Genomic DNA, 15,064 nt, shown 5'->3' with positions numbered 1-15,064 from the left:
GGGTGTATCGGCACAGGTCTGGCTGGGGTGCGGTGGCAGCAGCACTGGCTGTAGCCAAACCCCCCTAAGATTCTGTGGCACACCTGGACATGGCTGACGGCACACTGGATGGGAAATGCTGCTTTAATGTGCAGTCAAATAGTCTAGTGTGCATAAAAGTGCATATGTAGACACGCCCACTGTGAAATAGCTCTCTGAAATAGGTGGAATTGCCAATTTTCAGGTGGGGAAGCTAGCACATGGAGATTAAGTGCTCAAGGTCAGCAAAAGAGCCTGTGGTAGAGCTGAAACTAAATCAGCGTCCATTGCCAGAGGTCCTAACATGTTGGCATGGGCTATAAGTACATGTAAAAGGGCCGTGTTCACCTACCCTCTGCCTTTTATCGTTTTCTATACTTCTGCTTTGTTCCTTCACGACAGTGATTTAAAAGACAGCTGCTCAAGCAAACCCACAGAAAACGTGTTTTGCAAACCTTGTCCATTGTGCTGGGAATAGCCTACAAGCAGCTCTGAAGCATCTGAGTCAACTCCTTGTGGTTGTCAATGCTCCTAGGGTCTTAGTCTCATTTTAACCAAACCAAGGGTCTCAACACTGAGGTCAGCAGCCCCTGCTCCTTTTTTCTTCTGCCTTTGAGGACTGCTTTCAATGGGATAATGACCATCTGCCACTAGAGTCAGGAAGAGCTCCAGGCTTTAAAAACTGACCAAACTTAGCAGCTAATCAGTTTAATAACACTACGCAAATTTATTCCTACAAATGGTTGCAGATTTTCATCTGAACCAAGCCATCAATTTGCTTTTCTTCTTGCCCAAACCACATTTTTTGTCAAGGAAAGGCAGGTTATTCATCTTGACCCTTTTAACAGAACAAACTGTTCAGTAAATCTGCCTATTTATGGTTTACTGTAAAAGTTAGAGGATAGGAATACTTCCACCCAGTGTTCCTTCAACTGTATCAAGATTTCAGTACACAGACAGCACAGGTAGCCTAGGCATTCCACTTCCTGATAATACCAAGTTACATTCCCACAAGTCCAAGTTACATCTTTCTATCATTGGGTTGCCATGGAGCATGTTATTTGTGCTCATGAGAACTACTACTGACTAAGAACCCCTTTGTGCATTGTACATACAAAACAGAGAAATGGATAGATGCAAACAGATGAGGATGTACAGTGCAAGACTGTTAGCCTGAGAGACAGTGATCCCTGCACACCAACAGCCTAGCTAGTCTTATATTGTCTGTATATGCTCTGGCAAAGAAGTTTGAAGGAGGATAATGAGGTTGCTTTGTAGATTTTTTCCAGGGCTCTCCCAGATGTGAGGGGGAAGCATGGGACACACGAAGAAGGGGCTTGGTTGAGTGAAGAAGACTGGCCAGTCTGGAGTCAGCTTCTCTATACTGAATAAGAGAGGGAAAGTGAAAACAGGCCATGGAGAACCTTGAAAGTGAAGTAGTTTATGTTTGATATGTCAGACAAGGGGAACCTGGTAGGGAGATGCAATGAGATTGATGACATGTTCAAATTAGCAAACTTTGTAGCAGTATTTTGGATAGATATTTGTGGAGCAGCATTGCTTTTGCCAAGAACAGAGAAAAGGATGCTGCAGTAACTGGGATGGATAGGTAGGAAAGGTTGCGTCTTGGAGAGGGTCTGCAGACAGAAAGCACAAACTTTAGACAGCCTGGATATGGGGACCTAGAGAGGTTTTGGTCAAAGAAAATGCTCAATTTACAAGCTGGGGTGACAGGCAAAAAATCATGAAAGGAGGTTCTGTGCAAGGCTTAGTGGAAAATTAAAGAGCTCTGTTTTAGTCAGATATAGTGTCCAAGGGGAGACATCAGAGAGACAGAGCAAGATTTCGGTTTGGACATAAGTAGATGGCTCTGGAGTGGAGAGGTAGATCTGCAAGTTGTCAGCATAGAGCAGGTAGTTGAATTTGCATTTGCAGTTAAGATTACCCAGAGATCGGTATAAAGAAAGAAGAATAGGGGACCTGGAATTAGAAGAACTCAATTCATACTTCCATGAAACATAACTCTGCCCTCAGGGTTTGATGCCCAGTTTGGGAGACCAAGTTTGCAGTCATTCTTTCTATGAAAGTTCCCCTTTTTCTCCTTAGAGGTTCTCAATGCTTGTCTATCTCCCAAAAGATTTGTACTGATAATACAGAAAGGAGAAGGTAGCACCTCACTCAAAGCTGGAATTCATCAAATGTGTTAGAACTGTAGCTTCATCAGATAGATCATGAGTTTCATGTCAATCCTCCATGCCCCGCTTCTTCACAGTCTAGCAAGACTGTAAGGAAATGGAAGAAAGACTGTGTGTGCCAGGACACGCTGTCTTACACACATACTGTTCCAAGGTTATGTCTTGTGTATTACATGAGACTGGGTCTCATTCCTCAACAAGATTTTCCAGGCTCTAAATGTGCAGGACTGAATTTATGGACACAGGAGTGCAAAATTGTAAAGATAATTGATGTATGGTAGTCAAGTGATAGGCAATTACCTTGGTTTTGATGCTTTCTTGCTAATCTACAACCATGATAGATTATCTTGCCTCTGTAGGACACTGAAGCAGAGCATTCTTTCATCAATATGCTTATTTAGAACGCAGAATAAGCCCCAGCATGTGCTTTACCAGTGCACCATTTTTCAATCAGTTTTCCAGCCATAATCAGATGTCATCATACATCATGGATGTCATTTCTGCAGCCTGTGAGCAATCCCTACATTTTGGTGCCAAACTGATCGGTTTCATAGCAGATGGCATAAGTGTACAGGGCCATTTCACTTGTGTGCAATACAAATGTTCACATTTTTCCTATGCAAGTCTTACAGCAAAAATCATTGAGAGCTTTCAGAATATTTCTGTATAGGGATAGGGCTTGATGCTTGCCACCATGTTGTTGATATTTATCTTTTTGAACACTTCTCCAGTCCATGTTTGAACTAGTCACTTCTGAAGCCTCATACTACAAGAGTCTGAATCTGCTGGTGTCTCACTTCATGGAGAATGAACGTCTGAAAAAGATCTTACACCAATCTGAGGCTCACATCCTCTTCTCCAATGTCCTGGATGTCATGGCAGTCAGCGAACGGTAAGTCAAAGGCCATTAGACTTTTGGGTCTGCGGAGTGAGACAGCCTTTTCCCACTGGCTCAAGTGACTTCTCTTCTTTTCAAAGAATCTGTAGAGCTACTAACTGACTTCAGTTGCATGGGGCCTGGGCTTAGGCCTTTAATTGCCCATCAGGATTAATATCAATTCTGGTTTTCCCATCTAGTTTCCTCTTGGACCTTGAGCAACGGGTGGAAGAGAATATTGTGATTTCAGATGTGTGTGACATTGTCTACCAGCATACAGTAAATCACTTCTCAGTGTATGTGACCTACGTCTCCAACCAGACCTACCAGGAGAGAGCTTACAAGCAGCTTCTGTGAGTTTCTTTTTCTGATCCTGAATTACTTGGCAAAAAATGTACCTTCATGTCTAACCTGGTCATTTACAAGGGAGGAATAAAAATTAATTTGGAAAAGGGAACACTCATTCTTTTCCCAATCTTCGCCTGAATCTATTTACAATAAAAACAATACAAATAATTTAAATTTGTAAGGGTGTCATAGCAAGGTACAGAAATAGCAAACCAAGAATGTTCAGAGCCAACATTTACAGATTGCTGAAATATTAAATACACAGCTGAACACACAGCTGTGAAATCTGCATATTCTTTGACTTGCAAGCTAGGGCAAAAGTCACAAATATAAAGATAGTTGGTGTGATCTCAACTCACTCTTACTGAGTCCAGTTGCAGCCTTCTTGAGAGTCACAGGGTTTGGCCAAGCAAGTACATTACAGCAAAGAAAGAGGAGGCAGAGACTGATTGAACATCAGCTGCTCCACAGTATGAGTTTAGCTGTACACCTGGACCCCACAGCAAGTTGAAACTAAACCTTGGTAGTTTAACCCTCTCTTATTAAGGGGTCATGCCACAAATTTGCCTCCACCCTCCACAAGTGCCACTACAATCGCCTTCCCCTGCCCAACCTGCTGCTCTGCTTTCTGCTCCCTGCCATGTACTCCTTGCCCAATCTGCTGCTCTGCTTTCTGTGTCCTGCTCTATCTGCCGCTGTGCTGTCTGTCCCCTCCCTGATCGGCTGCATGTGACACACAGAGGCTGCCTGTGCCACTTGTCCACCGTCCTATAAGGAGCTGATATATTCTTTTCCTGAAATATTTCATTTTTTTAATAATAAGCCATTTTCCTGAGCTCATCCTCATCTATTCTTATACTACAAACAGGATGTGGAGATCAGAGGATCCTGTCCTAGACATTTTCTCAAGTAATTTCAAATCCAGAAAGTCGGTATCGTCCAGCTAGGGTGTCTTTTCTACCCCATCATAACAAAGGGCTGATGAGTTTGCACTTGAAAAAACGGATTTGGTTGTCTCCTTAGTAACAATGCCTTGGATTTCTTTTCAGACAGTCCATTGCAGATTCCCCTATGTATTTCCCCATTTTAGCCACAGCTATTTTAGCTGGGTTGGGGTGAATATGGCAGAGTATGGCCCTTTGCCTTTCTCTGCTCTCTGAAACTGATCGTCTGACCCCAAAGCATACTCTGCAGACTTGCGGCAGTCCCTGCTAAAAAGTAAACTCTTTGTTGGGCTTGATAGCCTGCTCTTTTCTAGTGGGGTGCACCTCAGTGTTTCCCTGGGCCGGAGATGAGCAGTGCATTGTGAGGCAGTATGAACAAAAAGGAACCTTGGAGCATGAACAGTTTAACTAGGGTGGTCACTGGTCCTGCTTTATACCAGACCATCCCATTTTAAAACCCTTTGTCCCCTGTCCATTTCTAAATGAAGAATGGATGGCAAGAAGTCCTGTTTTTCAGTTCATTGGTGAAAATACATTTTAGTCATTTGTCCTCGTGGTTCTGTTGGCTGTGCCTAGAGGTAGGGTGGTGCACAGCCAGGAGGAGCAGGGCTCAAAGCCAGCCAGGGAGGGAGTGGCCTTTTTATGGTGGCCCTGCCTCTTGCTGCTAATTGGTCAAGGGGTGCGGTGGCCCCACCTTTTGCTGCTGATTGGCCAAGGTGGTGGCCACCTGATTTGCTGAGGGGGGTGGTGGTCCTGCCCCCATCATCCAGGGGATGTCTTGTATTCCGGGGCTGGGTGGGTGGCCACCCTAAGTTTGACTAAGGCAACTGGCTAACTGCAGAAGAGAAATGGCAAATCAACTACAATGTGGTTGGGGTTCACTGGTTTCCTAGAGAGGGAGCCCAAAATGTGGCATCTCCCGCGTCTGGGAAATGATGTGATCTGGCTGGTGTGGGGAAGGGAGGGGTGATTTAGAGCTTCCCAAGCAGGCTGGAGAACTTCACAGTGCTGATCTGAACTGGTACCTGGGTGTTTTGTCAACTATGCACCAGCATTTGATTCTGTGATTTTCCAGTCATACAATTACAACCTCTCTCAGGTTTGGTGATTCATGCAGAGATGCCAGCATGAGAATACCTACCTTATCCTGAAAAATTCGTTTCTTAAAATCTCTCCTGCTTTGTTTTTAGCCATGTATGTATGTTAACGACAAGTTTCAAACAGAATTAGTAATTTCCTTGCATCTTTTTGCCAGCTGGGACTCCCATAGTGTTAGTTTCCTCATAGTGGGGCTTTTCAGTTGTCAAAAAGCAAGTCAAGTAGAGGGAGCTTTTTGATAGCAGTGCTTTGTTTATAGCAGTTAGGACTTGTGAGGCTCCTCACTGCAGCAATACATTTATATTCACAATAATTTGCCTGCTGTGATTTCCATGTGGCAGGACCCTGGCCATGCCAAGAGGATCTCCTGTGCTGTGTGCTGCTCAGCTGTAGGCCCCGTTTAGATTTTCATCCTACCACTAACAGCCAGAACTCGCTGCACTTGAGCTGCTTCATGGCATATCTTGTTCTCATGATGGTGTAGATATTACTGTGCCACCGTGATCCAACTGAGTAAAAATATATAATTATGCCTCTGAATCATCCACTTGGACACACTCCCCATTCACACACTCCTACGCACACAGTATATGCTGCTAATCTGTATGTGCTACACATGTAACTCCACTACAGTGATTTGTGCATTAAAAGTCTATTTTTTCATCCCCTAGTGCTAAAGATAGATTGAGCATTAAACCAAAATACTCTTAGGAGCATTCAGTAAATTTATTTTCCTCTTTTTGAGATGACCAGACAGATGCTGTCTCTGGGAAAGGTAGTGCCACACAGGTGTAACACACACAAAGAGTGAACAAAACTCTTTCCATCTTGTCTATCTCAGCCAGGACAAGCCAAACTTCCGGGAGGTGATATCACAGTTGGAGTTGGATCCCAAGTGCAAAGGCCTGTCTTTTTCATCCTTCTTGATTTTGCCATTTCAAAGGATCACTCGACTGAAGCTCCTTGTGCAGGTACAGCTCATTGCCGTCTCTTCTCTCAGTTCTCCATGTTGTTCCGGGACTCCCTTACCTGGCTGTCTTGACCACAAGGCCTTTCAAACCAATTTAGACATGCACCGTTTTGTGTCTTAGCTAGTCTCAATATCAAGCTTAGAGCTAGGTGAATTTCTTTTTCCAGAAAACTCAACTTGGTTTCAAGTTGTCTCACACCTATTTGCAAATTCAGGACACCATGTAGTTTCAGCTGGAAAAGTTTTTTAGGGGCTAGATTCACAAGATTGTCAGAAAAGGTGATGACAGTGGCATCACTTCCCACCTCCCTATTACATCTTGAATACATGGAGACCTCATGCAGGATATGGGAGACCCCAGATCCATTGCTTGCCCTTCCTGATAAAATTGGAACTCCTCATACCCCTCCCAGGTGAGGGCCCTAAACTGCAAGGCTGTCAGGTATTCCGAAATAGGGCGCACTCCGTGTGTCTTGTCCATGCTGTTTTCTTTGTATAAACACACATTCAGTGGAGCAAGCAATTGGAACCCACATACCCTCTTTGCCAGAGGGAGTGTCCTAGACACCAAGCTAGGGTGTCCATAAAATACTTCATTAGCAGGGATTTTAAGGAGGAAAAACATTAATTTTTTCTTTTCAAGGAGAAAAATGTGGATTTTCACTTTAAAGGAGAAAAATGCAGGAAATGGTGGGCTGCCCCTTGCAGGCTGGCAGAGTTCTAGCCTGCAGTGGGCTGCTTGGGGCTGAGGGGAGCAGGAGAAAGGCAATCAGGCAGGTGGTGCCATGTGCATGTGAGCATTCACACAAGCACATGGCAACCAGGCAGTGGTGAAGAGCAGCTCACACAGCTCCCTGCAGGTAAGTCTATGGTGGGGGAGGGCAAATTGATGACCCCACAATGAGGGAGGAAGTTGGGTGGGGCTAGAGGTGCTGCCCAGCTGGGATGGTATGTGGGGCTGGGGCAGGAATGCATGGCCACAAGGCCTGAGTGGGGAGTGAGACAAAGCCACAGGTGGCTCATCTGGGAGGTGACTGGGGGTGCTGACTCCTCACTGCTGTGCGCACTCCCAGGGAGGGGGCATTGGGGGACACATACCCCCAGATTTGTGTACTAGATGGGGGTGGATGCAGGATGCCTGGTGTGGGCTTGGGGCTCACTTCCCCTGCTGCCCTCCCCCTGGGGCATTCTGCAGCCCAGCAGGTGCAACCCAATGCAAGAGGGCAGAGCAGGGTGGGGAGGCTCACTGCTACTGCCAGGAACCCCACGCCACCACAGTGAGGCACCCCCTGCCCTCCCAGCAGCAGTGGTGGCAGCATGGAGTTGTGCCCAGTGCTACTGCTGGCCGGGCAGGGGTGCCTTGCCATGGCAGTGTGGGGCTTCTGGCAGTGGCACTGAGCTTTGCCACCCTGCTCTGCTTTGCCATGTTACCTGCCAGGCTGTGGAGACCCCAGGGAGATGGCAGTAGGGCGGGGAGCCCAGAGCTCACAGCGGACAACCTGTATCCACACCCCCTCTGCACCACCCCACAGGCTCCACACCAGCTGTGTTGCCCACAGGGGAGGGGGAACCAGGCTCCATACTTCACTCTGGTCGCAGCAGCCACTGCATCCTGTGGGCGGTAGCTGGGGCTCGGGTGCTGCTGGGGGCAGCAGGGGGCTACGGGTCGCAGGTGAGGGGCACCAGCATGGCCAGGGGGCTGTGGCTTGGTAGGGAGGGGCAGGGTACCATATCAGGGCTGCTCAGTGCCACAAAGTGGGGGAGGGGACAGCTGCAGCTGCGTCCTGGTGAGCAAAGGGAGCTTTGATTTTCTATGATAAACTCAGACTCAAACGCCAAAAGATATAGGTATTTAGAGGGGTTTTTTTTATTATAATGACCAAGGCACTGGTTCACTTCCAAATTGCTTTAAAATTTTAAATATATCAATAAAAATTATGTTCAACTGATACCTCTATATATAGTGGCATTTCATTGTAATAATGGAAAAATGTGGAGGGCAGGGGTGTTAATCAGAGAATTCAGGATCCCCTCCCCTCCCTTAAATCAGAGAATTTGCTATTTTTAAACAGAGAAAACCTGGATCCCTGTCGATTAGTCACCGAGACAAAGTGGGACAGCTTCAACAGGAGGGACTGGGGGAGACCCACCTCAGAGAACCCTCTCAACCTAGTGGTTAAGGCACTTGGCTTGGAGATCCCTACCCGTGGAAAAGGTCTGGCAGCAGCCACCTCCACACTGCCATGTTCTTGTGCTTCAGCTGTGATTTGCAGAGCTTGCATTTATTCTCAGAAGACATGCTTTCTACTCAGTGCCAGCTGTAGTAGATTTTAAGTAAATATCTGCCCACTAGCAACAGGTCAAGACCAACTACTGTGTTACTTTTATGTAGGTCACTCCACACCAGTTGGATTGGATCAGCATTCATTTAGCTACCAGTGTGTGTTAGATGTGAACCAGCAACGTAATGGTTCAGGGTTCTGTATTCCATTGTCCTTTCTATAATTATTACATAAGGAAGTCAGCATTAGTACCAGAGATAAATGCTGAAAAATACCCTGTCTTATGAGTGTGTGATAGATATTAATATAGCTTTTGCCTTTTTTTTTGCAGAATATTCTGAAGAAAGTGGAAGAGAAATCTGAGAAGGAAGCCACTGCCCTTGAAGCACACAAGGAGCTGGAAACAGTAAGTCCGATGGCAAATGTAAAGAGACTGACAAGTAACTATCATCTAGCGGGCATTGTTCATTCCAGGTGCCAGTCCGCTGACCCCAGGGATGAATTTGGCTCATCGCATTTCAGAGAATTTTTCTCCCCACCCTCAAAAGCAGATCATGCTAACAACTAGCAAATGAGATTTTCATCAGACAAGGGCCTCTATATATGTTTGATAGGAGGTTCTAGAGAGAAAAGTTTCTTCTGTCTGGGAATGCAAATTATTTTTGCAGGTACTTGAAGGTGATGGATTCCATGGAGAGATTTGAGTAATTAGCAGAAGTAGAGTGAGAGACAGGCTGTTTTCATCCAGCAGGGAAAACTACATTGTCTGACCTTGAATAACGGTTTCCTAACAGTTCTTTCCATGAGTGCTTAAGATTGTATTTCAGCCTTATTCCAAGGGGATCTTTAGGAAGGTTCAGTATATAGGCAAGATTCAGATAAATTGGTTATTGCCTGCTGGATTACACATTTTGGGTCACTTGCAAAACAAAGAGGAACACTTTCTGGTGTCTTCAGAGCTGGAGACCTCTTTGCGTACATGAGACACTGTGTGTGATGACTTCCATGGTAAATGTCTGGATGTTCTAAAAATTTCTGAAGCTATATTGGCTCAGATCCTTCAGAAGCTGAAAGGTTGGAAGTACATCGTGCCTTTCTCTATTACTTAGAGCTTGTGGATTGTGATTAATCCCATGTCTTATGATTAAATAAAAAATATTCTAAATTGGAAGCTGTGCTGAAGTGTCAGCCTTCCAGCGATCGCTGGAGGAAGGTTTTGTAAACAAAGGGTTCTCAGCTTTGTCCTGGAGTGTTGCAGTGTGCCCTACGTGTAATCATTCAAAAGAAGTTAAAGTCAAAGCTCCATCTTGTTGACAGCAACATGTCAGTGTGCACTGCATGGCATTGTATCTTTATAAGGTGCCTCATGATGTATATGTTATTTTTAAGGCCCTATGAGACTGTTGCTCAAAAGTCCAAAGAGGGCTGCTATGTTGCAAGTCATAAGGTTAGCTATGGTACAGAGGACCATTCTTCCTATGCTACCAATATTTGCTAATGCCGTTTATAAATCCCTGTAAGTGACCCATTTGAACATTTTTAAGTTGGAGTAAGAAGTTAGATCTTGTTAGTCTTTAATTACTTATCTCTTGTTTTGTCAGAGGACAGCAGGTGGCACTGTTACCTATGATCTTATGCAGGGGGGCTCAACCCCAGGCAAAAAGCCAGATAAGGTGTGCAGAGCTGTGTCAGCTGGTATGTGGGATTCCCCACAGGTCAGAAAATTGCATTAATTGTCATACCCCTGTTGCCAGATTTCCAGACCTATGGGAAGCCCTGCCAGTTGGACAAAGTGGACCTGCACACTAGATCATCCCTATGTGTGGGGCCCAGCTGCCATCTGCACACACATAGGGTCCGGTCTGCAGACCAGCCCTGTGCCACTCTTCTGGCCTGCAGGGCCAAAAGGTTGGGCACCACTGATCTCATGGATTCTTGTGAGCAAGTTTTTACTTGTTGATTTTCTGACATTTTCTTTGGAGGAACTGTGGCAATACAAATTTGCTTTCTCCCTTAATCTCTCTAATTGGAATTAATTCCTGAGAAAGAAGTGCTCCATGTGAACCAGAGATTAATGTTTGCGCCAAGGTCCCTGGGAAAAAAAAATGCTGTCTGCATGCTGTTTTTGGCTGCGTCTTTTTCTGGGATTTCATAGATTTCATAGACATTAGGGCTGGAAGGGACCTCAGAAGATCATCGAGTCCAGCCCCCCGCCCAAAGGGCAGGATTGATATATGTGCCAGTCAGCCTCACTATAAAATGTAACCAGACTCAGTGTTACTGGTGTCTCATCCAACAGGAAGCTTTAAGACCTCAACATCTGCTACTGCTTGGCAGAGGGGTGACAGTATCTTATTGAAAATAATTTTTGGCATCCTTCACATCCATCTGCAGCTGATACTACATGTGTACATTTTGGATAGGATGCTGAGAAAGGAGAAGAGGTGATCTATAGCCAGTTGTAGGAGTTGCACCTGCTGTGGAATCTGGAATATTTGCTTGATAATGGAATTAGTCCATCTCTGAATATAGTTTAAAAGAGCCATATAATTTTAATCTCCTAAATAGAAACTTCAAGCTTACTCTCTCGTCTTTTTGTTCTTCAGGGGAATTTAGGGATGGCGAAAGGGACTGGGGAATGATAGTGAAGTGTGATCAATACTTGTTGTTAGTTCAGTTTCAGTCATTTTATACCATGGATTATCATCAGTGTCATTATTACTGCTGTGGAATTTGGGCTTAGGTTGATTCTTTTCTGCATATGCATAGTGCAGTGCTTAGGACCCCCCACAGCTGATGGATGTTCAGCCAAGAACTGAGATTTCAAACTGTACTTCTTGGTTTTAGGAGTGGAATTTTGTCCATCTTTTGTACTCTTTAAGGCTTCCATTGATTTCAGTGGGAGCCAGATCTGGTCCCTACTGTTACCTTTGCACTTCTGTAACATAGGCTAGCAACAATGCCTTTACACATGAAACCTTTCAGAGACTCACCGTAAAACATGCCAACAGCTCTCCAAGTGGTATTTCCCTTGTCCTCGTTACAGTAGCGCTGACTCTGTGGTGCTCACTTGTGTAGAAAAGTTTGTTGTATTTGGTTCAGCAATCTGTGGGAGGAGGGTGCTGCAGCAGCAAAGAGACGTCTGGAGTCAAACCTGGGGCTCGTTTTCTTTCCCCAGGTAGTGAAGGCATGCAATGAAGGTGTCAGGAAGATGAGCCGAACGGAGCAGATGATTAGCATCCAGAAGAAACTGGAATTTAAGATCAAGGTATAAGCATAGATTGCGAACCCCTGTGGCGATAGTAAGTGCCCACAGTGCCCTTGGCTCTAACAAGCAATAATTCACCTTTAATTAAGTGTCCAGAAATGTTTTTGTATTGGGGAGTATCCATCTAAGCATGTTACTCCTCCATTTGAGTACCACTTAGTTGTTGCCTGTCTCCGTTCCATTGTAATTAGATTCAGATGTCCTAGCTGCATTAGCCTTATATGATAATGGGCGCTAGTCCTTCCTGTAGTATGTTACATCCACAGCACTATGTTAAGCAAACATCATTAGAGTTCAAGCTCAAACTGTAAAAAGTTAGGAAATAGCCAAATAAAGTTTGCCTGTGCAACCTTAACTCAGCCCTGTTGTGTACAGCAATCCCTAATTACACTACTACATAAGTTTCTCCCTACTGCACCCTTGCCCCAGTCAGCATCTCACAAGTTATTCAGCGTTTCATGTAGTGTGCGACCTCAGGTTTTATTAATGCACCTTGCAAACTGTGACATGAATACAGATCTTCTGTCATATTATTTTGATGTTCTTACGACAGTGTCCAAGTGCTTCACAAGCATAAATAAGCTTGCCTCCACAGCCCCTTGTGGGAAAGGTGCCATTTTCCCCATTTTATGGCTGAGGAAATGAACTGCTGAGGGATAAGAGACCAAAAATGTTATCTGATTTTGAGTGACTTGATTTTCCAGAGCAGTTTTAGAACTTATGCTCAAAGCCAGCTTCATGGACAGCTGTGGGGACTCAGCACTTCTGCAAATGTAGACCCAGGTTTCTCAGATGGAGCACCCCAAAAATGAAGCACATTCAGTGACCAGTGAAGCTCAGTGGCAGAATGTACTTCTGTTGAGTGCAATTCAACTGCCTCAGCTGTGAAATTCTCTTCTCTTCTGGGAATCCCTGCTCTCATGCATCCCCTATCTTCCTCTACCTCCCAAAACACTTCAGCAGCTTCAGAGAAAGAGATTTTGGAAAAAAATACATTGTTTTTCCCACACTATAAAACAACAACAACAAAAGTACTATGGTTTGGTTGGAAAGTTATATAGTTCCTCCATATTTTGAATTGGTGACTTGAAATTTTGCAGAAGGGTGACCTCGGTTAGGGAGGAACATGCCTTTTGCCATCCTTATGAAAATTTGCCCCAGTTTGTCCAAACTGTGTGCCTCTGAAAAATCTCAGTTAAGATTTGTGAACATTTGGCAACTCCATTCTCTGAAGATCCAGTAAGTCTAACCAGGTTGATCTTTCTGCCAAATTTCAAGTCACTGATCCAAAATACAGGAGAACTAGAGCTTCTTAACAAAACAGTAGTAACATTAAGGTGGGTGATGGAGTACATTTTTCTGCAATCTCGTTCCCTGAAACTGCTGGACTGTTTCAGCTGACACTTTAAAAAAAATGCTTAAAAAAAATCACCGAGTCAGACATCCAGTGTGGAAAATTTCAGTCCAGATAGTTAGATTGCAAAGTTATAAGTGATTGAAAACAGGATGTCATTATGGGAATGTCAGGTCACTGTGCTAACTTCATCTGCAGTCATTGCCTTTAACAGTTAAAGCCTGTAACATCCCACTAGCCATTGCAAAATAATTAAGTATTCCATTCCCATTAAAGTTTTTATGCCCTTCAGTAGCCAGATTTGCTGTTTGAGTGTGTTATTGCTCTTCCTTCATCACAACTGCAGGTCACTTTCTTTGTTAATGTAGGCCTTGTTCTTCCAGAGTATAGTGAGACACCATGATAGGGCCCTACCTCACCTTCCACCATGCACTGACGTTAACCTGTTTCTCTCATTGTTTTAAGTGTGCTGTAAAGGAGCTTGTGTTACTTAACCTGTGAAAATGACTGCTCTGCTGATCTTTGTTTTATCCCCACAGTCTGTGCCCATCATCTCTCATTCCCGCTGGCTGTTGAAACAGGGGGAACTGCAACAAATGAACGGCCCAAAAACATCACGCACACTTCGCACCAAGAAGCTGTTTCGAGAAATATACTTGTTCCTCTTCAATGACCTGTTGGTAATTTGCCGGCAGATTCCTGGGTGAGTTTGATATGCATGCACTGTACAGATGTGCCTCACAAACATCTATCTCCCATGGGTTTGGCCAAGTATATCTCTTGACATAGGACTATCCAGATACCATCTAAAGTGCACCAGTCCACCTGGTGCTATGTCACAGCATCTCCTTCCAGAGGGACTCCCCAAAGGTCTCTCTGGATACTTATAGTGCATATGTCTTATGAGTTAAGCATATTAATGAGCTGCAGACCCATTCTCAGGGCAGTCCAACCTTCACAGAACTTGTGGCAACATTATAAATTTCAGCCCGGGCACCCTATTGTTAGAGGTGAGAACATTGCCACTGATTTCAGTGGAGCTACAGAAGTTGAAAGTTTGACTCTTGGAAGTTTGCCTTGCTCTCCTGAAGAATATCCTAAGCCAACAAAATGTTAACTAAAGCAGATTTGCCTGAGCAGTTGGGAAAGGCTCAGTGGCAGGTGCATGCACACATGAGTGGATAAATCCATACTGGAGGCTAGGGATTGCATCTTGCACAGAGTAACACTATCTAGGGAGAGAAATCCCAGCCTTGGCTAGGAGCGTGCAACTTGTGACTAATGAAATCCTACAAACAAAAGAGCAGAGATGCCAGAAAATGAGATCTTTGTGACATTAACACAACTTGTTGGGAAGAGTATCTGTTCAGTCAGGTGTTTCTAATGCGTGTTGCCATAGTGTCTGTGTGCTTGGAAACACTGTGGTCATATTGCTGTTGCTATCCATAAAAGTCACATTTTACAAACGTGAATGAATGAAGCCTTACAGCCCCCAGTAAGGAATCACTCTCTCATAGGAGAACTGAGACAGAGATCACATGACTTACCTAGCACCACTAAGTAACCGTGTGATGGCAGGCAAGAAAGGAACCCATCATCTCCACCAACATCCTGAGGAATAGCCTGTGGCAGAAAGCCACCTTGGTTTCTCCCCAAAATCTCTGCCCTGTGACAATGTGATTAGATGGGCCAGCACAGAGGATTCACACC

General features: G+C 44.7%; 1 protein-coding gene across 2 annotated transcripts in view; it reads left to right on the top strand.

Moving 5' to 3' along the window:
* The window catches only part of NGEF (neuronal guanine nucleotide exchange factor), an 85,431-nt gene that overhangs the window by 59,556 nt on the left and 10,811 nt on the right, over positions 1 to 15,064 (top strand). For both annotated transcript variants that reach the window (XM_019542878.1, XM_019542879.1), the window contains 6 exons: positions 2,945 to 3,105; positions 3,291 to 3,443; positions 6,322 to 6,451; positions 9,064 to 9,138; positions 11,911 to 12,000; positions 13,894 to 14,057. In XM_019542878.1, coding sequence (XP_019398423.1) covers positions 2,945 to 3,105; positions 3,291 to 3,443; positions 6,322 to 6,451; positions 9,064 to 9,138; positions 11,911 to 12,000; positions 13,894 to 14,057 — 773 coding nt within the window. The remainder of the gene's footprint in view (positions 1 to 2,944; positions 3,106 to 3,290; positions 3,444 to 6,321; positions 6,452 to 9,063; positions 9,139 to 11,910; positions 12,001 to 13,893; positions 14,058 to 15,064) is intronic.

Source organism: Crocodylus porosus, unplaced genomic scaffold, assembly GCF_001723895.1.
Source record: "Crocodylus porosus isolate Cpor-Errol unplaced genomic scaffold, CroPor_comp1, whole genome shotgun sequence".
Taxonomy (NCBI): domain Eukaryota; kingdom Metazoa; phylum Chordata; order Crocodylia; family Crocodylidae; genus Crocodylus; species Crocodylus porosus.
The sequence above is the reverse complement of the archived record's forward strand: the minus strand, read 5'-3'. Positions and strand labels throughout refer to the sequence as shown.